We start from the raw sequence: 26177 nt of genomic DNA, 5'->3' as shown, positions 1-26177 counted from the left end.
ACCCCTTCCAAGGTCTTTTTAATGAGTTTTACAAGAGCGAGGTGAATTGAAAGGTACACGGGAAACTCACGAGAACACGACGGCGACACGTTACAGCGAGACATTGAAAAAATAGATAATATAATATATTTATAATATAACATTCATCATTCGCTGTGCACCCACAGCCCACCCCACCGTCTAGAGAGCTGGACAGCGTCCCCCCCCAGGTGCAAATGATGTGACGGGGCGGAGGGGATCAGCCATGCAGAGCCAGAAGATTTGTAATAACGAGAAGAGGAGGAGGAGGAAACCCGTTCTGTCTCCGTTCCGTTCACGCCAGCCGCGTCATGGAGAGACGAAAAATAATAAACTTTGGGTAATAAATCCAAGCGAGACGTAGAATAATCGGACGCTGTGCGTTTCGGGGGGTGGGGAGGGATGTTTCGTGTGCGCCCCGGTGCCGCTGGCAGCTCTGCCTCGTGACGGCGGTTTTTTTCCGTGCAGGGGCGGTAAAATGTTTCAGGTCATATTTCCTTGCTCGATGATGGCTGGGATGGGTTTTCCAGTGTTTGTACAACTGAGGGGTGAGACTCCCTGTCCCCTTCCCCAAATTCAGGTTTAAGTAATCTTTACGCCAACCAAAAAAAATATTAAAAAAAAGAAAAAGCGAAATTGAGCAGCAGCCGCCTTCACGCCGGGGGCCCGCAGCTGACGCCTACTGGTGCGGCAGGGGACCGGCGCCGTCTCTTCCACCCGCCAGCCTCTGGCTCTCCGAGTCGCTGCTCTCCTCCTTCTCAGCCTCCGGCTCCTCGTGGCCCTGCTCGTACGACTGCGAGAGGAAAACCAAGACAGGACGTCACATTCCCCCCATTCCCCTCCTTTCTCATCCCGTCTGCTCTCCCCCCTCTCTTTCTCTGGCTCTCCACCTCGCTCCCTTTCCCCCGTCTTTCTCCTGGCCTCTCTCGTTCCCTCAGCCTCTGCTGCCCCTCTCCCCCCTCTCTTACCCTCCCCTCCCCCCTCTCTTTCTCTGGCTCTCCACCTCGCTCCCTTTCCCCGTCTTTCTCCTGGCATCTCTCCTTCCCTCAGCCTCTGCTGCTCCTCTCCCCCCTCTCTTACCCTCCCCTCCCCCCTCTCTTTCTCTGGCTCTCCACCTTGCTCCCTTTCCCCCGTCTTTCTCCTGGCATCTCTCCTTCCCTCAGCCTCTGCTGCTGCTCTCCCCCTCTCTTACCCTCCCCTCCCTCGTTCTCTTTCTCTGGCTCTCCACCTCGCTCCCTTTCCCCCGTCTTTCTCCTGGCCTCTCTCCTTCCCTCAGCCTCTGCTGCTCCTCTCCCCCCTCTCTTACCCTCCCCCCCCCCCCTCCCCCCTCTCTTTCTCTGGCTCTCCACCTCGCTCCCTTTCCCCCGTCTTTCTCCTGGCCTCTCTCCTTCCCTCATCCTCTGCTGCTGCTCTCCCCCCTCTCTTACCCTCCCCCCTCTCTTTCTCTGGCTCTCCACCTCGCTCCCTTTCCCCCGTCTTTCTCCTGGCCTCTCTCGTTCCCTCATCCTCTGCTGCTCCTCTCCCCCCTCTCTTACCCTCCCCTCCCTCGTTCTCTTTCTCTGGCTCTCCACCTCTCTCCCTTTCCCCCTTCTCCTGGCCTCTCTCGTTCCCTCATCCTCTGCTGCTCTCCCCCCTCTCTTACCCTCCCCTCCCCCCTCTCTTTCTCTGGCTCTCACCTCGCTCCCTTTCCCCCGTCTTTCTCCTGGCCTCTCTCCTTCCCTCACCCTCTGCCGCTGCTTCCCCTCTCTCTTACCCTCCCCTCCCCCCTCTCTTTCTCTGGCTCTCCACCTTGCTCCCTTTCCCCCGTCTTTCTCCTGGCCTCTCTCCTTCCCTCACCCTCTGCTGCTGCTCTCCCCCCTCTCTTACCCTCCCCCCTCTCTTTCTCTGGCTCTCCACCTTGCTCCCTTTCCCCCGTCTTTCTCCTGGCCTCTCTCCTTCCCTCATCCTCTGCTGGTCCTCTCCCCCCCTCTCTTACCCTCCCCCTCTCTTTCTCTGGCTCTCCACCTCGCTCCCTTTCCCCCGTCTTTCTCCTGGCCTCTCTCCTTCCCTCATCCTCTGCTGGTCCTCTCCCCCCTCTCTTACCCTCCCCCCTCTCTTTCTCTGGCTCTCCACCTCGCTCCCTTTCCCCCGTCTTTCTCCTGGCCTCTCTCCTTCCCTCAGCCTCTGCTGCTGCTTCCCCCCTCCCTCGCCGTCTTCTCTCCCTTCTCTTCCGGCTGTGCCTGGCTCCCTCCTCTCCCTCCAGCTCTCACCTCCATGGGATTCACTATGATGGTGAGTGCAGAGTCGTCCCAGAACATCTCGTTCTCCTTGCTGCCGGCACTGCCCTCTTCCTGGCTGACCCGCCGGTGGACGGAGTGGATGCGGAAGATGCCGAGCACCACCATCAGGGCCAGGAACCCCACGCAGACGATGATGATGACGGTGGCAGCGCTGGGGACTGCTGCAAAGCCCAGGGAAGAGATGAACTGTGACAAGCAACACTCAACCCCCCCCCCCCCCCTCCGGTTCCCCAATCCTCCTGCACAGCTGAGAACTGCCCCTTTGCCTCTCCCTCCTGCGGGCTCTGTTGACATAAAACCCTTCCTCTGACCTCAGTACTTCCTGCTCCACTCATGGGCAAGGCTCTCACATTCGCGAAAACCAAAGAACTTTCCTGACTCCTCCCTGCGCAAACCCAATCTCCCCAGGGCAAGCCCCACCGTGCACTAGAACCTTCCAAAAACAGGGGGCTGGGTGCTCCCCAAACCTGAGCAGAACCTTCTCAGACAGGGGCTGGGAGCTCTGTAAAGAAAAGAGCGCGCTGAGGCCCTCTCGCATTGAAGGTGCAGCCCAAAACGCCTCCACAGCTCTCACAGGTCCAGCCACCGTTGCCAGCGTTTTCCAGAGCAAGCTCCATGCCCCCTGACTCCAGGGAGCTGGATATTCAGGACCTAGCCAGCTAGCGAAGGTACCTGAACAGTTCTAAAACGACTTTCTGGATATTATTCAGCGCCAATTACCAGATAACTTCCAACTTATCCTGCTAAGTGTCGGCATTTGAATATCTGGGTGTGATCACTGGCTGCCACTTAGCCGAATACCTACTTAGCAGGCATTACTGGGAAGAGCTACTTATCTGGCTAGGTTAGCAGGATGAGAAGTGATATTTAGACTTATCTGGATAAGTTAGCAGGGTAAGAAGTGATATTTAGACTTATCTGGCTAAGTTAGCAGGATAAGAAGTGATATTTAGACTTATCTGGCTAAGTTAGCAGGATAAGAAGTGATATTTAGACTTATCTGGCTAAGTTAGCAGGATAAGAAGTGATATTTAGACTTATCTGGCTAAGTTAGCAGGGTAAGAAGTGATATTTAGACTTATCTGACTAAGCAGGATAAGAAGTGATATTTAGACTTATCTGACTAAGTTAGCAGGATAAGAAGTGATATTTAGACTTATCTGGCTAAGTTAGCAGGATGAGAAGTGTTATTTAGACTTATCTGGCTAAGTTAGCAGGGTAAGAAGTGATATTTAGACTTATCTGACTAAGCAGGATAAGAAGTGATATTTAGACTTATCTGGCTAAGTTAGCAGGATAAGAAGTGATATTTAGACTTATCTGACTAAGTTAGCAGGATGAGAAGTGTTATTTAGACTTATCTGGCTAAGTTAGCAGGGTAAGAAGTGATATTTAGACTTATCTGACTAAGCAGGATAAGAAGTGATATTTAGACTTATCTGGCTAAGTTAGCTGGGTAAGAAGTGATATTTAGACTTATCTGACTAAGCAGGATAAGAAGTGATATTTAGACTAATCTGGCTAAGTTAGCAGGATAAGAAGTGATATTTAGACTTATCTGGCTAAGTTAGCAGGATGAGAAGTGTTATTTAGACTTATCTGGCTAAGTTAGCAGGGTAAGAAGTGATATTTAGACTTATCTGACTAAGCAGGATAAGAAGTGATATTTAGACTTATCTGGCTAAGTTAGCAGGATAAGAAGTGATATTTAGACTTATCTGACTAAGTTAGCAGGATAAGAAGTGATATTTAGACTTATCTGGCTAAGTTAGCAGGGTAAGAAGTGATATTTAGACTTATCTGACTAAGCAGGATAAGAAGTGATATTTAGACTAATCTGACTAAGTTAGCAGGATGAGAAGTGTTATTTAGACTTATCTGGCTAAGTTAGCAGGGTAAGAAGTGATATTTAGGCTTATCTGACTAAGCAGGATAAGAAGTGATATTTAGACTTATCTGACTAAGTTAGCAGGATGAGAAGTGTTATTTAGACTTATCTGGCTAAGTTAGCAGGATGAGAAGTGATATTTAGACTTATCTGGCTAAGTTAGCAGGATAAGAAGTGATATTTAGACTTATCTGACTAAGTTAGCAGGATAAGAAGTGATATTTAGACTTATCTGGCTAAGTTAGCAGGGTAAGAAGTGATATTTAGACTTATCTGACTAAGCAGGATAAGAAGTGATATTTAGACTAATCTGACTAAGTTAGCAGGATGAGAAGTGTTATTTAGACTAATCTGACTAAGTTAGCAAGATGAGAAGTGTTATTTAGACTTATCTGGCTAAGTTAGCAGGATGAGAAGTGATATTTAGACTTATCTGACTAAGTTAGCAGGATGAGAAGTGATATTTAGACTTATCTGGCTAAGTTAGCAGGATAAGAAGTGATATTTAGACTTATCTGGATAAGTTAGCAGGATAAGAAGTGATATTTAGACTTATCTGGCTAAGTTAGCAGGATAAGAAGTGATATTAGACTTATCTGACTAAGTTAGCAGGATAATTTAGACTTTCTATCAAGATCTAATGTTAGCCAGATAAAATTATCCGGGTATGTTCAGCACTCGGCCGTGTCACTGAATATCAACCTTGATGTTTTTAGGATCTTCCAGGAATACACTGATGTAAAATTTTACATTTTAAACCTTTCCACCATAAATGCCTTCTCTCACCCGCATTATCAGAACATAAAACCTGCCCTGCTGGGTCAGAGCAAAGCTCATTGAGCCAGCATCCTGTCTCTGACAGTGGCCAATCCTGCAGCTCCCCTAAAGCAGATCCAATTCCTGTTCCTCACTCTCAGGGACAGCGAGAGCTTTCTTTAGTCTGCCTGGCTAATAATGCGCTATGGATGTCCCCCCAGGGACTTGGCCCAACCTCTTTTAAACCCCTGCCATGCTTAATGCTTTAACCACATCCTCTGGCAGCTCGATAGTGCGCTGGGTGATAAAGCACTTCCTATGATCTGTCTTATATCTGCGGGCTGTTAGTTTCCTGGAGGCTCCCAAACGTGCACAGCTGGCTAAGAACGTTCCAGAGCAAAGGGAAGTTTCTGGAGTTTTTGAAACATTTCCGGCGCTCTCCTGCCTCGGAGACCGACACTTACCGGAGTTGTGGGCGCTGGCCAGGTTGTGCCCGGCGAGCTCGAGGGGGGTTTGGTGGGCGGTGTGCGTGAGCTGCTGCGCAGTCAGGATATGGTTGGGATGGCCTGGCCGGTTCAGGCTGTGTAAGACGTTAACCTGAGAAAAACGCAAGAAAGGGAATTGGGGGTAAAAAGGAGAGAGGGAGAGAGAGAAGAAACGATGCAGTTGTGGTGTTGGTTTAGGAACTGGATTTCTCCTTCCCTTCCACGCGCAGGCACCAGTGCCCAGCCTGAGGCTCCCGGCCATGCTCTCACCTCCACTGTCAGCTCGTTGCTGGAGTATCGCCCGTTCATCTCCGTGCAGGCCAGGCGGAACTTCCTCTCGTACAGCGCCGCGCCCCGCCGGACGCGATAGCGCGCCTGCCTCAGGACCTCCTCGTACACTGCGATGCTCTCCACCCCTGCAACGGGAAGGGGATGCGGCCTGTGTCATAACCCCCTCCGCAGCGGGAAAGCGGGAGCAAGGGGGGGAGGGGGCCGGGGTAGAAGGGTGAGAAGAAAGGGGACAAAATTACCCGCGACGGTGAGGCAAGCCGAGGCATTGATGAGTTCCAGTCCCCGCTGCCGCACTAAGGAAGTGTCCAGGAGCAGATCCTCCTTCTCAGGGTCCAGATCATCCCCCACCAGAGAGATCTCGCAGCCATCCAGGTTATGGACAATCTCGTCGGACATCCGAGTGTCCATTACTTTGCGGACATTAAAAGAAAGGAGGGGTTAAATGGAGCCGCTCCCGCTCAGGCCAGAAGCGCATGGTCCCTGCTCCCTCACCCCCAGCCTGCTCCAGCTTTAGCTAACTGGACTTGCCTCCCCCTTCTCATTTCTGCCATCCGAGCCCGGGATCTCTCGCTGGAAGTCCCGTTTCTCATCATGTCACTTCCTGAACACGGCGCTGACGCAAACCAACACTGAGGTCCACTGACATCACTTTCTGAATCTATGAAAGCGCATCCCTGTGCTAGCGGTCAGTCTCCGTTCTGTTCCTGACTCCCTGGCATTCTCTGCCTAGATCCCCTACTTCCTCTTCCTAGAATGATCTCCGGGGATTTCCCTCCCCGCCAGCAGAAGGAGACAGAGAAAGTTTCACCGACGCTGTTCGTAACCACGTGTGCCACCTGCACTCCCTCAGTATTTCTCTGTCTCCAGCAGATGGAGGAAGTGCAAACCTGCAGTGCCTCAGTATTTCTCTGTCTCCAGCAGTTCCCTGTACATATCCAGATCAATCCAGACTCCTGGGTTAATCCCTCCCTGCCAGCAGATGGAGACAGAGAGAGTTTCACTGAAACTGTACGTAACCCAGTGTGCCATCTGCAGTCCCTCAGTATTTCTCTGTCTCCAGCATAAGGAGGAGGTGCAAATCCTGCAGTCTGAAAAAAAAAAGGCAGTTTTAGGACTAGGTGAGTGGATAGCCCTCCCTGAAGGTCGGTAAGGCCCGGTGGGGCCATCCTTTCAAGTGGAGGAGCGGACGAGCGGGAGGGGTTGGAAACCCCTGAGTCTCTTTGGATCCATGACCCGCTGATGGGGGAGATAACGGGGAGAGGGGGGGACAGTTCCCTCTCCTCCCCCTACAGGTGGACAGCCGGAGCCTGCAGCCGCTAAGGGAAGTTTGCTTTCATATAAAGTTTTATACAAACCCCCCCCCCCCAAGCCTGATAGTTTTTGTTTTTGTGCGGTCGGGTGCTTCGGCCGGGTTTTGCAGCGTGACGCTTCAGGGAGGTCGGGCGCACTATGGACCGGTTCTTGCGGTGCTTTTTTGCAGGCGGGCTGGTGCGGCAGTAAAAAAAAAAAAAGTAAAACCACGCGACGTGCGGTGCGCAAGACTTTCTCTTGCCGGCACTTGCTCCCGCCGCGTCTCCGGGGGAGAGGGCAGCTCGGGGACTGCAGTAAAGGGCCCAGGCAGGCAGAGATCCTCCGCGGGAAGTGTGGGTGTAGCCAAACAGCCCCGACATTGTCTTCACGATGTTGGTGGGAACGGCGGACATTTTGGCAGAGACTGACAGGGCCTGCAAGACGTCTGCCCTGCCCCCACCGCTATCGCCGGCATATCGAAGACCCTTAGAGTCCCGGGATCCTCTGCTGGGGGAGGAGGAAGAAGATCTGGAGAAGGTTCCAGAAGTCATAGGGACATTTTCCCTGGATTTTGTTGTTCTTATGCGCAAGGCATTTTTAGCTAAAAGCGCGGCTGGACGTCGCCTGCAGGAGCCAGCTGTGGATAAGAGGCCTCGATTGGCTTGATCTGGTGAGGCGACCAGAGTTCGGAGACTGCTGGGGCAATGATTACATTTGGGGAATGCAGATGATTCCTCGGAGTGGTCTGAGGCTGGTGATCCTCTGTCTGGAGATGCATCGGGGGTGGATCCTCCTCTGGATAGTGCACACCCTGGTGGTGCTCGGGATCAAGCACTCTCGGTGGGAGACAGATGATCCGAAGGTGCTCCGTCTTTTTCACCAGGAATAATTATGGCCCTTATTCCAATGTATCCTAAAGGAACTGGGAATTAAAGAACCCCAGGCTGATTCGGACCACGAGGGAGTGGATCCGGTCATGGAGGACTTAAGAGGACTGGCAAAGGCATTCCCCTTCCATAAATCAGTAAAGAAATTAGTGCTCTGGGAGTGGAACACTCCAGATAAAGGTTTGAAGGTTGGTAGAGCCATTGAGGAACTGTATCCATTGCCAGAAGATCAGTGGTGATGAAGGCTATACAGGATAGGGAGCTGGAGGTACATCTCAAGAAGAGGTTTGAGGTGTCGGCCTTGGGAATTCGCACTGCCATATGCAGTAGTTTTATGCTCCAGGGCAGATTGCGCTGGGTACAGCAACTGCAGAGAGGACGCTATCCATGGAGGACGTAAAGCACGCTGAGAGGCTGGAAGCTGGGTTGGCCTATAGTGCAGATGCTTTGCATGATCTCATAAGTACTTCCTCTCGATCTATGATGCCCACAGTCTCCGCTAGGAGGCTTCTTTGGTTGATGAACTGGTCGGCGAATGTTTGGTCTAAGTCTCAGCTGGGGTTACTTCCCTTTAAGGGGATGTTTCTTTTCGGAGAGGACTTGGAGGAGCTTGTGAGGCATCTCAGGAAGACCAGAGGGCACAAGCTGAGAGTCAGCAGACATTTCTGTTCGGCATGGGCTCGATTCTGGTCTAACCAATGTTTATGGCAGTCTCGTCCTTCAGGAGGAGGTCAGAGACAAGGCGCCAGAAGGCAGCAGTCTTGGAATCAGTTCTTTTGAGGTAGGAGACCGACCAGGAATGGTACCAGTCAGGGGATCTCTGGTTCCAAGTCCACCCAAGGAAGCGAGGCCAGCCTGCTCCTCCGATCCAAGAATCAGAGGTCGGTTATCATGTTTTCCCAAGGAATGGGCCAAGATTACGTCGGATCAGTGGATCCTAAGTGTGACAGACCTTGGTTACATTTTAGAATTAGCTCGCTCGTTAAATGATTTGTTCATAAGGTCCCCTTGCGCTTATGAGCAGAAAAGACGTTTGGTTTGAGAGACCATCAGTTGTCTACAAATGTTGGGGGCCATAATTCCAGTACCTGTCGAGAAGCAGGGAGCAGGAAGGTATTTCATTTATTTCATGGTCCCAAAGAAAGATGGCGCTCTTCGCCCAATTTTAGATGTAAAGAAAGTAAATGTGGTGCTCAAGGTTCCTCATTTTCGGATAGAAAGGTTGAGGTCAGTGATAGATATGGTACGCAAAGGGGAGTTTTTTGGCTTCCCTGGATTTGATCGAAGCGTATCTCCACATTACAATTCACCAGGATCATCAGAGGTTTTCTCCGGTTCATGATTCTCGGGGACAATTTTCAGTTTTGCGCCCTGCTTTTTGGATTGGCAACAGCACCAAGGACCTTTACAAAAGTGATGGTCGTAGTGGCAGCAGCTCTTCACAGGAGGGCGTCCTGGTACACCCATATTTGGACGACTGGTTAATTCAAGCGAAGTCAGAGGACCTTTGACATCGAGCGCTGGCAGTGGTGCTGCAGTGATTAAGGTCCCTGGGCTGAGTTGTGAATCTTCCCAAGAGCCAGCTGGATCCATCCCAAATTCTGGAATTCCTAAGAACACGCTTCGACGCCAGGCTCAGGAGAGTGTTTCTTACCGAGGAGCGGGTAGGCAAGATCCAGCGACTGATTTTCAGATCACAGAGCAATGTGGTCCCCAGGGTCTGGGATTATCTGCAGGTTCTTGAGTCTATGGTTTCCACGTTGGAATTGGTTCCTTGGGCGTATGCTCATTGGCAGCCTTGCTCTCCAGGTGGAACCCACTATCTGAACAATTTCATCTACCATTGCCTCTTATGGAAAGCGCCAGGTTGAGTCTGGATTGGGACAATTTGAGCTGCAGGGTGGCCTTGATGGTCCCGGTTAGATAGCAATTACAACTGTTGCCAGCCTCACCGGTTGGGGGGTTGTGTGTCAGACTCAAGTGGCACGGGGTGCTGGCCTCTGGAGGGGGCGTCGTGGTCTAGCATCCCGCTAGAGATAAGGGTGGTGTGTCTAGCGTTGCAGGCTTTTCTTCCTCTTGTACGGGGCAGGCCAATGAGAATTCTGTTGGATAATGCGATGGCGGTGGCTTACATCAACCAGCAGAGCGGTGCCAAGAGTCAGGCAGTGACGCAAGGGGCCCAGGAGTCAGAGCTCTGGGCACAACGACATTTGGAGGTGCTGGATGCTTCCCACATTGCGGGATTGGACAACGTGCAGGCGGATTTCTTCAGTCGCCGGCAGATAGATCCCGGAGAGTGGGATTGTTGGAGGAGCCATGCTCCTGATTCATTGCAAGGGGAGAGTCCATTGCATGGATCTGATGGCAACGCGGAAGGTATGCTCTGCTCCGCAGTTCTTCAGTCAAAGAAGACAGCCCAGGGCAGAAGGAGTTGATGCTATATCATCCCGTGGCCTCAGGGGAGTCCTCCCCTGTATGTGTTCCCTATGTGGCCGCTAGTGGGCAAGGTCTTGTGAAGGATGGAAGTTCATCCAGGGCAAGTAATTCTGGTGGTGCCAGAAAGGTCTCGTCAGCCATGGTTCGCAGATTTAATCAATCTCGCCGTGGGCAGGCCGATGCGCCTTGCTCATCTCCACAATCTGTTGTGCCGAGGTCCCATGTTTTTGGATCAGGCAAATCACTTCTCTCTGGCAGCTTATCTTTTGAGAGGAAAGGGCTGTCCGGAGGATGTTATTGCCACTTTCTTACCAGCAAGGAAGAAGTCCACCTGCTTGGCCTCTGTGCGGGTGTGGAAGGTTTTCGAGGCTTGGTGCAAGGAGCATAGCCTGGATCCAGCTCCACAACTTGTCTCTTCAGCCTGTTTTGCAGCAAGGTTTGCTTTCAAGTCCTTGGTGGCCTTGGGATGCCTCAGAGGCCTCTGTGGTGCACTTTCTGCAGGGTGTGAAGCATTTACCTCCCCCTGGCGCTGAACGTGGGTCCCCCGTGGATGTGCCGGGTGCCGTTTCAGCTGCTGTGCAGGGCGACCTTGAATTTTCTTACTTTAAAGGGGTTTTTTCTGGTAGCAATTTGCTCGGCTAGAAGGATTTTGGAGCTAGATTTCGGACTCTGGTGTCTCTTAGTGTACGGTGCCGTCTTTCCTTCCCAAGGTTTTTTCGTCCTTGCCTTGACTCAGTTCTTGGCGTTTCCAGCATTTACAAAGCTGGATAGGACGTTTTCTTTGCTTAAGGAGTTGAGGTGTCTGTTGGAGGTTACTCACGGCTTCAGAGTGTCCGGTCATCTTTTCATTCTCTCGAGTGCTGCGACGAAGAGACACAAGGCCTCTACGGCGACCATAGTGCGGTGGTTCTCAGAGGCCATAGCTTTGGCGAACATTTGCAAGGGCCGGTCAGTGCCTCAGGGTCTGAGAGCTCACTCGACTCGGTTGCAGATGAAATCCTGTGCTGAATGTCTGCTAGCGTTGCCACAAGAGATTTGTAGGGCAGCTACTTGGAAATCATTGCACGATTTTCCAGACATTATCGTCTGGTCGTCCAGGTGCCGGAGTCTAGGAGCTTTGGGGAAAGTGTGCTTCCAGAAGGACTCTCGCACTCCCACCTGGTTTAGGGAAGCTCTGGTACATCCCAGGAGTCTGGACTGATCCGGGTACGTACAGGGAAAGGAAAATTGGTTCTTACCTGCTAATTTTCATTCCTGTAGTACCACAGATCAGTCCAGAGTCCCTCCCGGTTTTTGGAGACTCCGCTCGATCTGTGGTTATATAAACTGAAGGAATTTCGATTGGATTCTTCTGCCTCAAGTGATGGTGGTTGTAAAGATCGTTTAGATTAACTGTTTCCATTTCCTCCTGTTCGTTCAGCGGGAAATGTTTGATAAGTTATGTTGTGTTTTGGGATACATTTCCATCTTGGCTTGGGTACCGGTCAATACTGAAGGACTGCAGGTGGAGCACCAGGTTAAGTGGCAGTGTCAGTGGAACTTTCTCTGTCTCCATCTGCTGGAAGGGAAGCATATCCCAGCAGTCTGGACTGATCCGTGGTACTACAGGAACAAAAATTAGCAGGTAAGAACCAATTTTCCTATCTCATGCTCTAGGAACCATGGCTTCCTGCCTCTAGAGCATCCATTTCCTGCCTCTAGAATCTCCACTTCCTGTCTGTAGAGCATCCATTTCCTGCCTCTAGAATCTCCACTTCCTGTCTGTAGAGCATCCATTTCCTGCCCCTCAGCCAGTCCTGCTTAATCTTAGAAGTACTAATTCCTGCCCTCGGGACAATGACAGCCCTCTTTCAGAACAATAAAAACAGGAGTGCCATTCTGGGTCAGAACAAGAGTCCATCAAGCCCGGCATCTTGTCTCCCACAGTGGCCAATCCAGATCTCCAGGAAGTATCCAGCAGATCCCTGGAGTAGTTCCATGTCTTGTTCCTCACTCTCAGGGACAGCGAGAGCTTTCGTTAGTCTGCCTGGCTAATAATGCGTTATGGACTTGTCCCAACCCTCTTTTAATCCTGCTGTGCTCGCTGCCTTGCTCACATCCTCTGGCAGCTCGATAGTGCGCTGGGTGATAAAGCACTTCCTACGATCTGTTTCATATCTGCTGGCTGTTAGTTTCCTGGAGGCTCCCCTTGGTTTAGATTTATTCGAGAGGGTAAATAATCATCTTTTGTTTACCCGTCCCAGCCCACTGCTGATTTTATAAACCTCTCTCATGTCCCCTCTCAGCCGCCCATCACAGGAGAGATGCCCCTTCCTCTCTATCACTTCTGTCGCCCTCCTCCACACCTTTTCTAGTTCTGCTCTGTCTTTCTTGAGATGGGAGGACCAGAACTGCTCACAATACTGGAGGTGTGGTCGCAGGATGGATCAATACAGAGGCAGGAGGATATTTTCTGTTTTATTCTGCTTTCCTTTACGGCTCATCCCTAGCATTCGCTTTGCTTTTCTGACTGTCGCCATGCACTGAGCTGAGGATTGCAAGCACTCCAGTGCCCTTGTGCTGGGTGCTGACCCCCAGCACAGAGCCCGGCATGGTGCACCTGTAGCTGGGATTATTTTCCCCTGTCTGCATCACTTTGCACTTTTCCACATTAATCTCTTATTTAGATGCCCAGCCAGGTCCTTCTGCAGATGCTCACACTCTGCCTGTGTTTTAACAGCGTTGAATATTATCTTTGTCTCATCTGCAGATCAAATCACCTCATTCATTGCTCCCTTTTCCAGATCATTAATGAATAAGTTAAAAGCACCGGTCCCAGTACCGATCCAACATTTCCTGTCCCTAGCACCCCAGCACCTGGGATTCCCACCTGTGCCGTGCCAGCTCTCGTCCTTCCTGGCTTCCACCTGGTGGGAAATGGAGCACATGATTCGCAGCTCTGGGAACACTGCCACCCCTTCTGCACTCTCAAAATCCGAGGCGGGACGGGCAAAATGGGAGTTACCACTCAGCGCTATCTGTGGGGCGTCGGGCTGCAGCACCACCACATAGCCCTCCACATCTGGGATGGAAATGCAGGATTCTTCACTGAAACATCTGCAGGGGAAGCAGGAAAAGGGAAGAGTCATTTCAGCGCAGCTCAAAACATTCAGAGCACACTTAATAGCGTTAGGAATATGCAGGCTGCTGGTCCTAACACCCAAAAGTGCCTCATCTTCAGGAACACCACTGCCTAACAATATCAGCATCAGACTCCTGGCTTTCTCTTGCCTCATCCGCTGATTCTCTGGATTTGGTGAGAGATGATTTCTTCTAAAAACTCAGGGGGCCAATAATCAAAGCTCAGCCCCCAAAATTAAGCTCCTAAGTTAAGCGCCTAAGATAGGTCTCTATATTTATCCAAAATTAAGCTCCTAAGTTAAGCGCCTAAGATAGGTCTCTATATTTATCCAAAATTAAGCGCCTAAGTTAAGCGCCTAAGATAGGTCTCTATATTTATCCAAAATTAAGCGCCTAAGTTAAGCGCCTAAGATAGGTCTCTATATTTATCCAAAATTAAGCTCCTAAGTTAAGTGCCTAAGATAGCTCTCTATATTTATCCAAAATTAAGCTCCTAAGTTAAGTGCCTAAGATAGCTCTCTATATTTATCCAAAATTAAGCTCCTAAGTTAAGCGCCTAAGATAGGTCTCTATATTTATCCAAAATTAAGCTCCTAAGTTAAGTGCCTAAGATAGCTCTCTATATTTATCCAAAATTAAGCTCCTAAGTTAAGCGCCTAAGATAGGTCTCTATATTTATCCAAAATTAAGCTCCTAAGTTAAGTGCCTAAGATAGCTCTCTATATTTATCCAAAATTAAGCTCCTAAGTTACGCGCCTAAGATAGGTCTCTATATTTATCCAAAATTAAGCTCCTAAGTTAAGCGCCTAAGATAGGTCTCTGTATTTATGCAAAATTAAGCTCCTAAGTTTTGAACTGAAAATTGAGATAACTTCAGCAGCCTAAAATCCATTTGCCTAGCTCTGAAAATCAGTGCTAAGCTCCTAACCTTCTTTCTTTCTCCACAGGCAGGGAAGGAGCGGGTGAGGAAACGTTTGCTGAGTGCTTGGCAGGTGGCCACAGCCTAAAATGAGACCAGAAGCGAGCCACCTCTGCTTCTCACACAGCCCAGAGAGCTGGCAAGAAGGAACTTTACCCCTGAATCCCAGCTCTGTACTATAAATGACTTTAGCAAAGTCACAATGATGCTGCTTTAGGTGTTCTCTGTCTTCAGGGAGAGGTTCCTGCACTCTTTAGGTCACTCAGCGACTCACTTCACAATGGTGGAGAGTTTGAGGGGCCGGACCCCAGGCGTGGCGAATCGCAGGGAGTTCATGTAGGCCACGTGCTGGATAGCGTGGTTGAAAGTCTCCAAGTCGTCCCCCTCCAGCGTGAGCAGGGACTGAGAGGGATTCACATGGACCTGAGGGAGAAGGAAGCAATCAGTGCCTGATTGAGGTGTCCATGGCTCTGAGTGTCCTGTTTCTCCTATGGTGGGTGTATAATACACAGTCAGTGTCTGATTGAGGTGTCCATGGCTCTGAGTGTCCTGTTTCTCCCATGGTGGGTGTATAATACACAGTCAGTGTCTGATTGAGGTGTCCATGGCTCTGAGTGTCCTGTTTCCCCCATGGTGGGTGTATAATACACAGTCAGTGCCTGATTGAGGTGTCCATGGCTCTGAGTGTCCTGTTTCCCCCACGTTGGGTGTATAATACACAGTCAGTGCCTGATTGAGGTGTCCATGGCTCTGAGTGTCCTGTTTCTCCCATGGTGGGTGTATAATACACAGTCAGTGCCTGATTGAGGTGTCCATGGCTCTGAGTGTCCTGTTTCTCCCATGGTGGGTGTATAATACACAGTCAGTGTCTGATTGAGGTGTCCATGGCTCTGAGTGTCCTGTTTCTCCCATGGTGGGTGTGTAATACACAGTCAGTGTCTGATTGAGGTGTCCATGGCTCTGAGTGTCCTGTTTCTCCCATGGTGGGTGTATAATACACAGTCAGTGTCTGATTGAGGTGTCCATGGCTCTGAGTGTCCTGTTTCCCCCATGGTGGGTGTATAATACACAGTCAGTGTCTGATTGAGGTGTCCATGGCTCTGAGTGTCCTGTTTCCCCCATGGTGGGTGTATAATACACAGTCAGTGCCTGATTGAGGTGACCATGACTCTGAGGGTCCTGTTTCCCCATGGTGGGTGTATAATACACAGTCAGTGCCTGATTGAGGTGTCCATGGCTCTGAGTGTCCTGTTTCCCCATGGTGGGTGTATAATACACAGTCAGTGCCTGATTGTGGTGTCCATGGCTCTGAGTGTCCTGTTTCCCCCATGGTGGGTGTATAATACACAGTCAGTGCCTGATTGAGGTGTCCATGGCTCTGAGTGTCCTGTTTCTCCCATGGTGGGTGTATAATACAATCAGTCAGTGCCTGATTGAGGTGTCCATGGCTCTGAGTGTCCTGTTTCTCCCATGGTGGGTGTATAATACACAGTCAGTGCCTGATTGAGGTGTCCATGGCTCTGAGTGTCCTGTTTCTCCCATGGTGGGTGTATAATACACAGTCAGTGTCTGATTGAGGTGTCCATGGCTCTGAGTGTCCTGTTTCTCCCATGGTGGGTGTATAATACACAGTCAGTGCCTGATTGAGGTGTCCATGGCTCTGAGTGTCCTGTTTCTCCCATGGTGGGTGTATAATACACAGTCAATGTCTGATTGGGGGTTTTACCTTCATTCCTTTCCCCAGGCTGTCAAAGTCGCTGTAGTCCAGGCCCTCTCGGCAGGCATAGAGACACTCAATCACTTCACGGCTTTCCAGCTTTCCCGGACGCACGGTGAAGCCCGCCAGGTAGCCATGGAAGTATCGATGGATCTGCCTTGAGTCTCCTAAGGAAAGCATCAGTAAATGTCAGAGCAGGAGGGGCGAGGCAGGCAGAGAGAGGGAGAGGAGGTGTAGACACCATTACCTTGCACAGCTTCTGTGGAGTTTTCATTTGCTTTTTCTTTCTTCTCATCTGTTGAAAGGAAAAATGAAGAACAGTAAAGATGCGATTAGACAAAGCCAAATCTGAGTATGGCTCTCTCTCATTTCTCTTTCCCTCTCTTGTTATTTCTCTTTTATTCTGTCTCTGTGTTTCTCCATCTCTCTTTTTACTTATTCTTTATGCAAACCTAGTGTTGAAAATCAAGATTCTGCAGTTTTATTGCTTGCATTGGCGTTGCTAATGGCTTTGATTTTATACTGAAAGGCGATATTGCAAGTGGATTAACCAACAGCAACAGAAGCTGATTTTCTTCCCTCGCCCTTGACGGACCCGTCCTGTACTTGTTTTCCTCTTGTCATTCTTCTCAATCCATTCCTCAGATTCCCAGCTCCCTCCCCCTTTTTCAGGAATAAAATGTTCATTCCTCCCCATACAGGGGCAGTTCAAGGCAATCTGTTGCCTGAGGTGAAGGATGAGATGGTGCCCTCTTCCCCCCTCACACATGCTCTCTCACCCCCCCCTCTAGACTCATAGTATCTCTCTCTCTCTCTCACACACACACACACACACACACTCTCTCTCTCACACACACATTCTCACTCACACACACACACACACACACTCTCTCTCTCACACACACACTCTCTCACACACACACTCTCACTCACACACACACACACTCTCTCTCTTACACACACACCACACACACTCTCTCTCTCTCACACACACACACACACCACACACACACTTTCTCTCTCTCGCTCTCACACACACACCACACACTCTCTCTCTCGCACATTCACACACACACACTCTCTCACACACACACTCACACACACTCTCTCTCTCTCTTACACACACACCACACACACACTTTCTCTCTCTCACACACACACACACCACACACACTCTCTCTCACACATTCACACACACACTCTCTCTCTCTCTCTCTCACACACACACACACACATACACCCATATATACACACACACAGATACTCTCTCTCTCACACACACACTCTCTCTCTCACACACACACACATACACCCATACACACACACACACACACACACTCTCTCTCTCACACACACACTCTCTCTCTCACACACACTAACACACACTCACTCACTCACTCTCACTGGGGTTGCCTTCTTCACTGCCAGCAGGACATGCAAAGATGGAAGGGACCCCGGCTGCTCGAGGGGGGAATTCTGTGCAAATTCTGCCCTTTGCAGTAGCCCAGATATCCCCCAGGTCCTTTGTTTTTTCGGCGGCCGCCAGAAGAGTTCAGGGGCGGGGGGGGGAGGCAGTTTTTGCCGCCTGAAGTGGCCGCCTCCCCCTGCCCCTCCCCCCGTGCTCCCCTCATCACACCCCGATACGTGGCTGGTTACCTGTCCAGCATGCACCGATGGTGAGGCGAATCTCATGCCTGGGGGGGTGGAGCAGCCCGTTGTCATGAATGAGGGCCGGGTCGTAGGACACCCCGTCCACGAAGAGCGTGACAGTGGGGAACTCCAGATTCAGGGCGTAGTGGTGCCACTCGTCATCACAGACCTGAGGCAGGGACAGAGCAGAGGAGAGGGAGGAAGGAAAGAGAGCAGGGAAAGTTATTTCAGAGAAGGAGGAAGAGAGATGGACATGGAAGAGCCTTTCCTCACCTGTTCGAGCTTCCAGAGGAAGGTCACCGGATGAGCGCTGTCCACCAGGGACCAGTACAGGAAGGCAATGCGGCAGCCGTGCACCGCCAGGGAGTAATGAGAGTAGCTGTCCTCTGCCGAGAGAAGGCGAGAGAGCGAGATCTTAGCTTCAGTGCCAGTGACAGGCGGTCTCTGCACCTCCTTCCCCCAAAACCTGCACACTGCTCTCCTTATCCTAACCTTCTCTCCCGGGAGCCTCAGGATAGCTAAGATCCAGGTAAGGTCCTTCTCAGCCCCAGACGCTCACGCTAACCTAAGATCCAGGTAAGGTCCTTCTCAGCCCCAGTCGCTCACGCTAACCTAAGATCCAGGTAAGGTCCTTCTCAGCCCCAGTCGCTCACGCTAACCTAAGATCCAGGTAAGGTCCTTCTCAGCCCCAGTCGCTCACGCTAACCTAAGATCCAGGTAAGGTCCTTCTCAGCCCCAGTCGCTCACGCTAACCTAAGATCCAGGTAAGGTCCTTCTCAGCCCCAGTCGCTCACGCTAACCTAAGATCCAGGTAAGGTCCTTCTCAGCCCCAGTCGCTCACGCTAACCTAAGATCCAGGAAAGGTCCTTCTCAGCCCCAGTCGCTCACGCTAACCTAAGATCCAGGTAAGGTCCTTCTCAGCCCCAGACGCTCACGCTAACCTAAGATCCAGGTAAGGTCCTTCTCAGCCCCAGACGCTCACGCTAACCTAAGATCCAGGTAAGGTCCTTCTCAGCCCCAGACGCTCACGCTAACCTGAGATCCAGGTAAGGTCCTTCTCAGCCCCAGACGCTCACGCTAACCTGAGATCCAGGTAAGGTCCTTCTCAGCCCCAGACGCGCACGCTAACCTGAGATCCAGGTAAGGTCCTTCTCAGCCCCAGACGCTCACGCTAACCTAAGATCCAGGTAAGGTCCTTCTCAGCCCCAGTCGCTCACGCTAACCTAAGATCCAGGTAAGGTCCTTCTCAGCCCCAGTCGCTCACGCTAACCTAAGATCCAGGTAAGGTCCTTCTCAGCCCCAGACGCTCACGCTAACCTAAGATCCAGGTAAGGTCCTTCTCAGCCCCAGACGCTCACGCTAACCTAAGATCCAGGTAAGGTCCTTCTCAGCCCCAGACGCTCACGCTAACCTAAGATCCAGGTAAGGTCCTTCTCAGCCCCAGACGCTCACGCTAACCTAAGATCCAGGTAAGGTCCTTCTCAGCCCCAGACGCTCACGCTAACCTGAGATCCAGGTAAGGTCCTTCTCAGCCCCAGACGCTCACGCTAACCTAAGATCCAGGTAAGGTCCTTCTCAGCCCCAGACGCTCACGCTAACCTGAGATCCAGGTAAGGTCCTTCTCAGCCCCAGACGCTCACGCTAACCTAAGATCCAGGTAAGGTCCTTCTCAGCCCCAGACGCTCACGCTAACCTAAGATCCAGGTAAGGTCCTTCTCAGCCCCAGACGCTCACGCTAACCTAAGATCCAGGTAAGGTCCTTCTCAGCCCCAGACGCTCACGCTAACCTAAGATCCAGGTAAGGTCCTTCTCAGCCCCAGACGCTCACGCTAACCTAAGATCCAGGTAAGGTCCTTCTCAGCCCCAGACGCTCACGCTAACCTAAGATCCAGGTAAGGCCCTTCTCAGCCCCAGACACACACGCTAACCTAAGATCCAGGTAAGGTCCTTCTCAGCCCCAGACGCTCACGCTAACCTAAGATCCAGGTAAGGTCCTTCTCAGCCCCAGTCGCTCACGCTAACCTAAGATCCAGGTAAGGTCCTTTTCAGCCCCAGACGCTCACGCTAACCTAAGATCCAGGTAAGGTCCTTCTCAGCCCCAGACGCTCACGCTAACCTGAGATCCAGGTAAGGTCCTTCTCAGCCCCAGACGCTCACGCTAACCTGAGATCCAGGTAAGGTCCTTCTCAGCCCCAGACGCTCACGCTAACCTAAGATCCAGGTAAGGTCCTTCTCAGCCCCAGACGCTCACGCTAACCTAATATCCAGGTAAGGTCCTTCTCAGCCCCAGACACTCACGCTAACCTAAGATCCAGGTAAGGCCCTTCTCAGCCCCAGACACACACGCTAACCTAAGATCCAGGTAAGGTCCTTCTCAGCCCCAGACGCTCACGCTAACCTAAGATCCAGGTAAGGTCCTTCTCAGCCCCAGTTGCTCACGCTAACCTAAGATCCAGGTAAGGTCCTTCTCAGCCCCAGACACTCACGCTAACCTAAGATCCAGGTAAGGTCCTTCTCAGCCCCAGACGCTCACGCTAACCTAAGATCCAGGTAAGGTCCTTCTCAGCCCCAGTCGCTCACGCTAACCTAAGATCCAGGTAAGGTCCTTCTCAGCCCCAGACACTCACGCTAACCTAGTCATTCATTCCTCTCTCTTAATCATTTGCCCGCACTTCCAGTTATCATTTTAGAAAGGGGACGCTGAAAAACCTGCAGAGATGATACAGTTTTTGACTTTTCTATTTCAGAAGTTTTTTTTCTCTGTGACAGGTTCACAGTCCTAATTTTCAGTCCCTAAGTGGGGGCAGAGTGTGGCCCCCAGCGCTCAGCAGGGGTTATGAGGGGTGCAGCGGTGGAGTGGCCCATCTAAGGGCAGTGCAGGTCAATCAGGGGGAGGATCCGAAGTTAGGCGCTGAAGTCCAGGTCAGCGGTACAATCTGATATGCAGACTCAGCCTTTCCCCAGTGCCCCTCACCGTTCCTGATGGTGTTGCAGATCACACTCTCCTCCTCTTTTCTCAGCTTGCCGGGCCCCACTGCATGTTTCATCCAAAGGGACAGTGTGAAGTGGTCACTCAGCCCGTCCGGCACAACCCGCGGGGGCAGGGATGTGGCCTGAGATCCGTTGAACCAGAAAATCAGACTACTGTCCTGGCTATAGTGGATGGAGAGTCCAGCCGTCCAGTTGGAGTTGGGAGCAGGGGTCGGGAGCAGGTCAATCTCCCCTGCAAAGGCACCTGCAATGGCAAAGAATAAGTCAGGCGGAGAGGGGAGAGGGGAGAGGCAAGACTGCTCCTCGCTGCCTTCCTTCCAGGTTATTTCTCTGCTCCTTGGCTGCTCCACTTCTGAGAGGCAGGAGACATATTCATGCTAGGACTGGGGTAGGGGATCTGTGTGATATTTACTGTATGATATGGTTGGTGTGGTGCTCTGTGTGCTATTCATTCTGTGGCAGGTGCTGGATATGTGGTATTCATGCTAGGATTGGGATAGACTAGAGGATCTGTGTGATATTTACTGTATGATATGGCTGGTGTGGTGCTCTGTGTGCTATTCATTCTGTGCCTGGTCCTGGATCTGTGGTATTCATGCTAGGATTGGGATAGAGGATCTGTGTGATATTTACTATACGATATTGTTGGTGTGGTGCTCTGTGTGCTATTCATTCTGTGGCTGGTGCTGGATCTGTGGTATTCATGCTAGGATTGGGATAGAGGATCTGTGTGATATTTACTGTATGATATGGCTGGTGTGGTGCTCTGTGTGCTATTCATTCTGTGGCAGGTGCTGGATATGTGGTATTCATGCTAGGATTGGGATAGACTAGAGGATCTGTGTGATATTTACTGTATGATATGGCTGGTGTGGTGCTCTGTGTGCTATTCATTCTGTGGCTGGTGCTGGATATGTGGTATTCATGCTAGGATTGGGGTAGAGGATCTGTGTGATATTTACTATACGATATTGTTGGTGTGGTGCTCTGTGTGCTATTCATTCTGTGGCTGGTGCTGGATCTGTGGTATTCATGCTAGGATTGGGATAGAGGATCTGTGTGATATTTACTGTATGATATGGCTGGTGTGGTGCTCTGTGTGCTAGTCATTCTCTGGCTGATGTGCTGGATCTGTGGTATTCATGCTAAGGTTTATGTGGCAGATCTGTTTTTTTGCACTCACCACAGAGCCTTCGCAGTGACTTCTCTGAGTAGTTGTCACGGTCACAGCCCTTGGCCACGTGGTTGGTCTGCAGCTCCACCGTGGCTTGGATGTTCCACAGCGGCTCCTCGCAAGTCTCCAGGTGAATACGTGGAAAGAGAGCCATACTCCCAGCACCCGGCAGGTACTCAATCCGCTTGTTCCAGTCTGTCAGGGAGAGGAGACAGAAACGCAAGCAGTCTGATCAGCCACCAGAAATCTCTCTCTCTGGCAGACACTGTTCCTGAAGTTCATACACGGCCCCCAGCGGGACACGTGGACACACATACCAAGCCAGGATGGCTTGCAGATTGGTTTGACTTGGATTTCCACCTGAGCGTCATCAGACGCGCGTTTCTTCCCGCAGTCGTAGGCGGTCACGGTGAACCTGTAGCGCGGCTCCCCCTTAGAGTCCAGCTTCTCTGTGTTCTTTATGTTCCCTGCGGAGAAGGAGAGACGGTCAGAGGAGTGGGGCAGCCACGGGATATGGGGAGGGGTGGGGATCTTGCATGGGAGGCAGGTTGAAAGGCCACGGTCTCTCACCGTCATTGTCGATGGTGAAGGGAACGTTGGGGGTGAGGATTTCGTAGTAGCAGATCTGGCTGTACTGAGGGGAGCAGTCCCCGTCTGTGGCTTCCACCTTCAGCACCAGGTCGTACACCTTGCCTTCTGTCACTGCCGCACGGTACAGCTTCTCCACGAAGACCGGAGCAAACTCGTTCACGTCATTCACGCGCACGTGGACGGTGGCCCTGGGGAATCCGTGGACATTGTGATAGTAACGGAAGAATGGAGCACAAATCATGACCTTGCACCGGTTCTTTGCAACATTTTTGACGTCATTCACGCGCACGTGGACGGTGGCCCTGGGGAATCCGTGGACATTGTGATAGTAACGGCAGAATGGAGCACAGATCATGACCTTGCACCGGTTCTTTGCAACATTTTTGTGAGCGACATGACAGAAGGGTTGTCAGGAAAGGTTTGTCTTTTTACTAATAGGGTGGACAGCCAGGGTGATGAGGAAAACATGAGGAGGAAAGTAGCAAAGCTTGAGGAATGCTCTGGCAGCTAAGATTTCATATTCTAAAAATGCAGAGTCACAATTAGGCTGTAAAACGCAAGGGAGTGGTACAGCATAGGGGATGAAATTCTGATCTGGGGAGTAATCGTATCTGATGATGTCAAGGTGGCCAAACAGGTGGATGAAGCGATGGTAAGAGCCAGAAAGATGCTCGGCTGCATAGGGAGAGGACTGGTCAGCAGAATAGGGAGGTGATATTGCCCCTGTATAGGTCCCTGGTGAGACCTCACTGGGAATACTGAGTACAATTCTGGAGACCCCACCTCCAAAAGGATAGAAACAGGATGGAGTCGCTCCAGAGGGGGCTACTAACATGGTCAGGGGTCTTCATCCTAAAGCACATGGGGAGAGACTTAGGGGAGATAGGATAGAGACATTCAGATATCTCAGAGGTTTCCCGGCACAGGAGCTGAGCCTCTTTCAATGGGAAGGAGGTTCTACAACGAGGGGTCACGGGATGAGGGTGAAAGGGGGCAGACTCAGGAGTAACCTTAGGAAATCCCTCTTTACAGAGAGGGTGGTGGATGCATGGAACGGCCCCCAGTGCAGGAGCTGGAGACAAGGACAGGATCTGAATTCAGGAGGAGAGCCTGGGATAAGCGCAGGGGATCTCTGAGGGAGTGATGGGCATTATATATAATGTTATAAAGGATGGACGGGCCGCACGCTCTCTTTCTGCCGTGGCTTTTCTATCATCCTCTGTCAGTGGCTCCTGAGGGCCCCTTACTTGTGAGATTTCTTGCTGTTGGCCCCGTCGGGCCCCTCGCCGCAGTCGAACGCCTGGATGGTGAAGGTGTGCTCCTTCTGCGCCTCGCAGTTCACCGGCTCCTTGGCCCGGATCAGCCCCTCCCCTGTAGATTTATCCTGGATGATGGCCTCGAAGGGGGCCCCTTGGCCGTGCACCCGGAAGCCGCAGATTTCTCCTGCACAGCAAGTGGGGAAGGGAGAGGATAAATGAGGATCAGCCCTGAAGCAGAGATCCTGCGACTTACAGCTCCCAAATCTCTCTCTCTCTCTCTCTCTGCATGCCTGCCCTCCCTCCCTCTGTCTCTCCTTCTCCCCATCCCTTGTATCTCTCTCTCTCTCTCTGCATGCCTGCCCTCCCTCCCTCCCTCTCTCCTTCTCCCCATCCCTTGTATCTCTCTCTCTCTCTCTCTGCCTGCCCTCCCTCCCTCTGTCTCTCCTTCTCCCCATCCCTTGTATCTCTCTCTCTCTCTCTCTGCCTGCCCCTCCCTCCCTCTGTCTCTCCTTCTCCCCATCCCTTGTATCTCTCTCTCTCTCTCTGCATGCCTGCCCTCCCTCCCTCTGTCTCTCCTTCTCCCCATCCCTTGTATCTCTCTCTCTCTCTCTCTGCATGCCCTCCCTCCCTCCCTCTCTCCTTCTCCCCATCCCTTGTATCTCTCTCTCTCTCTCTCTGCCTGCCCTCCCTCCCTCTGTCTCTCCTTCTCCCCATCCCCTTGTATCTCTCTCTCTCTCTCTCTCTGCATGCCCTCCCTCCCTCTGTCTCTCCTTCTCCCCATCCCTTGTATCTCTCTCTCTCTCTCTCTGCATGCCCTCCCTCCCTCTGTCTCTCCTTCTCCCCATCCCTTGTATCTCTCTCTCTCTCTCTCTCTGCATGCCCTCCCTCCCTCTGTCTCTCCTTCTCCCCATCCCTTGTATCTCTCTCTCTCTTCCTCATCCCACTCTTCTGCCACTCCTCCCCATCCCCCATCGCAGACCCTCCCTCTCCATTCTCCCCATCCCCCATCGCAGACCCTCCCTCTCCATTCTCCCCATCCCCTGTCCTCCTCACTCCCTCCTCCTCCTCCTACCTGCATAGCGAAGCGGGGAATCTTTGTCCAGGGCGAAGAGCGGGGGGTTGAGCAGGACGGTGTTGTCGTTCTCCATCACGATGCCCTGGTACTCTGCCTCGATCCATGGCTTGTGCTTATTGGCTGCTGAGGAGACACCGGGTTACTGTCGCCCCCTCCCCAGTACTGCACATTTACCTCACAATACAGCCTGAGCTCTCCCTCCCTCCTCCCTCACTCTGTGACCCAGAAATAGCAGATTCATCTTTTTATAGAGGGGAGGGAGAGGGGAGGGAGAGGGGAGGGAGGGAGAGGGTTTCATTTCTTCCTCTCCTCTCCTCTCCTTGTATTTGAATCATTCTTTGGCAACACCTGGAGAATTGTCCGGCCAGGAAAGTGATGTGAATGTGTGTGAGGCGAGGGGGGGGAGAGGGAAGGGTGGTGGGGTGGAGAAGGGGGGAGTGATAATTAGGGGGTCGTGGGTGCTGTGTCCCCAGCCAGAATACCACAGATTATAGATTGCCCTCCCCCCACGCGTAGCCTCAGCTGTGGCCCGCGCAAGCAGTGCCTTCCACGCGGAGCCCGTGTCTAAGCGTGTGCACGCTCACACGTGTGTGCACCAGCACATTCTCCACAGGGAGACGTGTTCATGCCATTATAATCTTTATTCAGTCCGATTCTCCCTTGCCACACGTGCACCCCGCGTCTCTCTGTGCACGGAGACAGCGGCACATCTCGCCCATCGATCCAGACCCAGGTATTCTGGTAAACAAGCGCCTAACTCTCTCCCCCCTCCCCACATACGCATGGATGATGGATGTGCACATGTTACATGCGTGTACTGCAGGCACACAGAGAGGTGCACATTGCAGTCGCGCGTCGGGTGGAGATGGAGGTGATCTCAGTCACTAACCTTTGTTACAGGTTCCACTATGGAGCAGAGCGATGAAGAGGAGGAGGAGGAGGAGGTGATGGAGGAGGAGGAGGGGGTGTCGTGGGCTGATGCAGGAGAGGCACAGCCGCAGGGTCCCCATTACAGGCTGCATGTCCCTCTCACTGCTGCATGGGAGCCCGGCTCGACAGGGGGTGTGGGGGGCAGCAGGTGATAGGGTGGGGAGGTGCTGGGGGGGCAGGGATGGGTTGATGCCAGTCACCCAGGAGGAGGAGGAGGAGGAGGATGCTCCGGGAATGGAAAGGAGCAGAGCCCCAGCCCAGCCCCTGCACTGCAGGATGACGTGAGATGAGCCCCGTGTGCTGACGGACGACGTCTCCCAGCCAATCCCCAGCCCGGGGCAGGGGCAGGCGAGAGGCAGAACTGCAGCAGGGGCTCACAGACAGAGTGCCCACCCCGCCCCTCCAAAATCAGGGACCACAA

At 51.9% G+C, this 26177-nt stretch overlaps 1 protein-coding gene across 2 annotated transcripts; it reads right to left on the bottom strand.

The window, feature by feature from the left end:
• CLSTN3 (calsyntenin 3) lies at positions 1–26177 on the bottom strand. 2 transcript variants are annotated; one of them, XM_029581660.1, is made up of 18 exons: positions 25716–26177; positions 24824–24949; positions 23740–23935; positions 22472–22680; positions 22219–22368; positions 21911–22096; positions 20711–20971; positions 18010–18122; positions 17743–17905; positions 16334–16381; positions 16096–16253; positions 14644–14792; positions 13200–13426; positions 5957–6127; positions 5697–5842; positions 5406–5538; positions 2268–2458; positions 1–811 (listed from the first exon to the last, which is right to left on the bottom strand). In XM_029581660.1, exons 1-18 carry the CDS (start codon positions 25846–25848, stop codon positions 698–700), a joined length of 2874 nt encoding a protein of 957 aa, XP_029437520.1. In that variant the 5' UTR covers positions 25849–26177; the 3' UTR covers positions 1–697. The 2 variants fall into 2 exon arrangements, with proteins under 2 accessions (XP_029437520.1, XP_029437521.1); XM_029581661.1 differs by having other exon boundaries at positions 24824–24946.

This window comes from Rhinatrema bivittatum, chromosome 16, assembly GCF_901001135.1.
Source record: "Rhinatrema bivittatum chromosome 16, aRhiBiv1.1, whole genome shotgun sequence".
NCBI classification, from domain to species: Eukaryota; Metazoa; Chordata; class Amphibia; order Gymnophiona; family Rhinatrematidae; genus Rhinatrema; species Rhinatrema bivittatum.
Note: the sequence above shows the minus strand (reverse complement) of the source record. Positions and strands in the feature narration are given on the sequence as shown.

Excerpts from the sequence above, each read along its gene's own strand:
- CLSTN3 (XM_029581660.1), bottom strand. The coding sequence starts at position 25,848 with ATGCAGCCTGTAATGGGGACCCTGCGGCTGTGCCTCTCCTGCATCAGC. Across the intron at positions 22,369-22,471 it reads CTTCACCATCGACAATGACG|GGAACATAAAGAACACAGAG; the intron begins GTGAGAGACCGT and ends CCTTCTCCGCAG. Across the intron at positions 5,843-5,956 it reads GGCTTGCCTCACCGTCGCGG|GGGTGGAGAGCATCGCAGTG; the intron begins GTAATTTTGTCC and ends TTCCCGTTGCAG.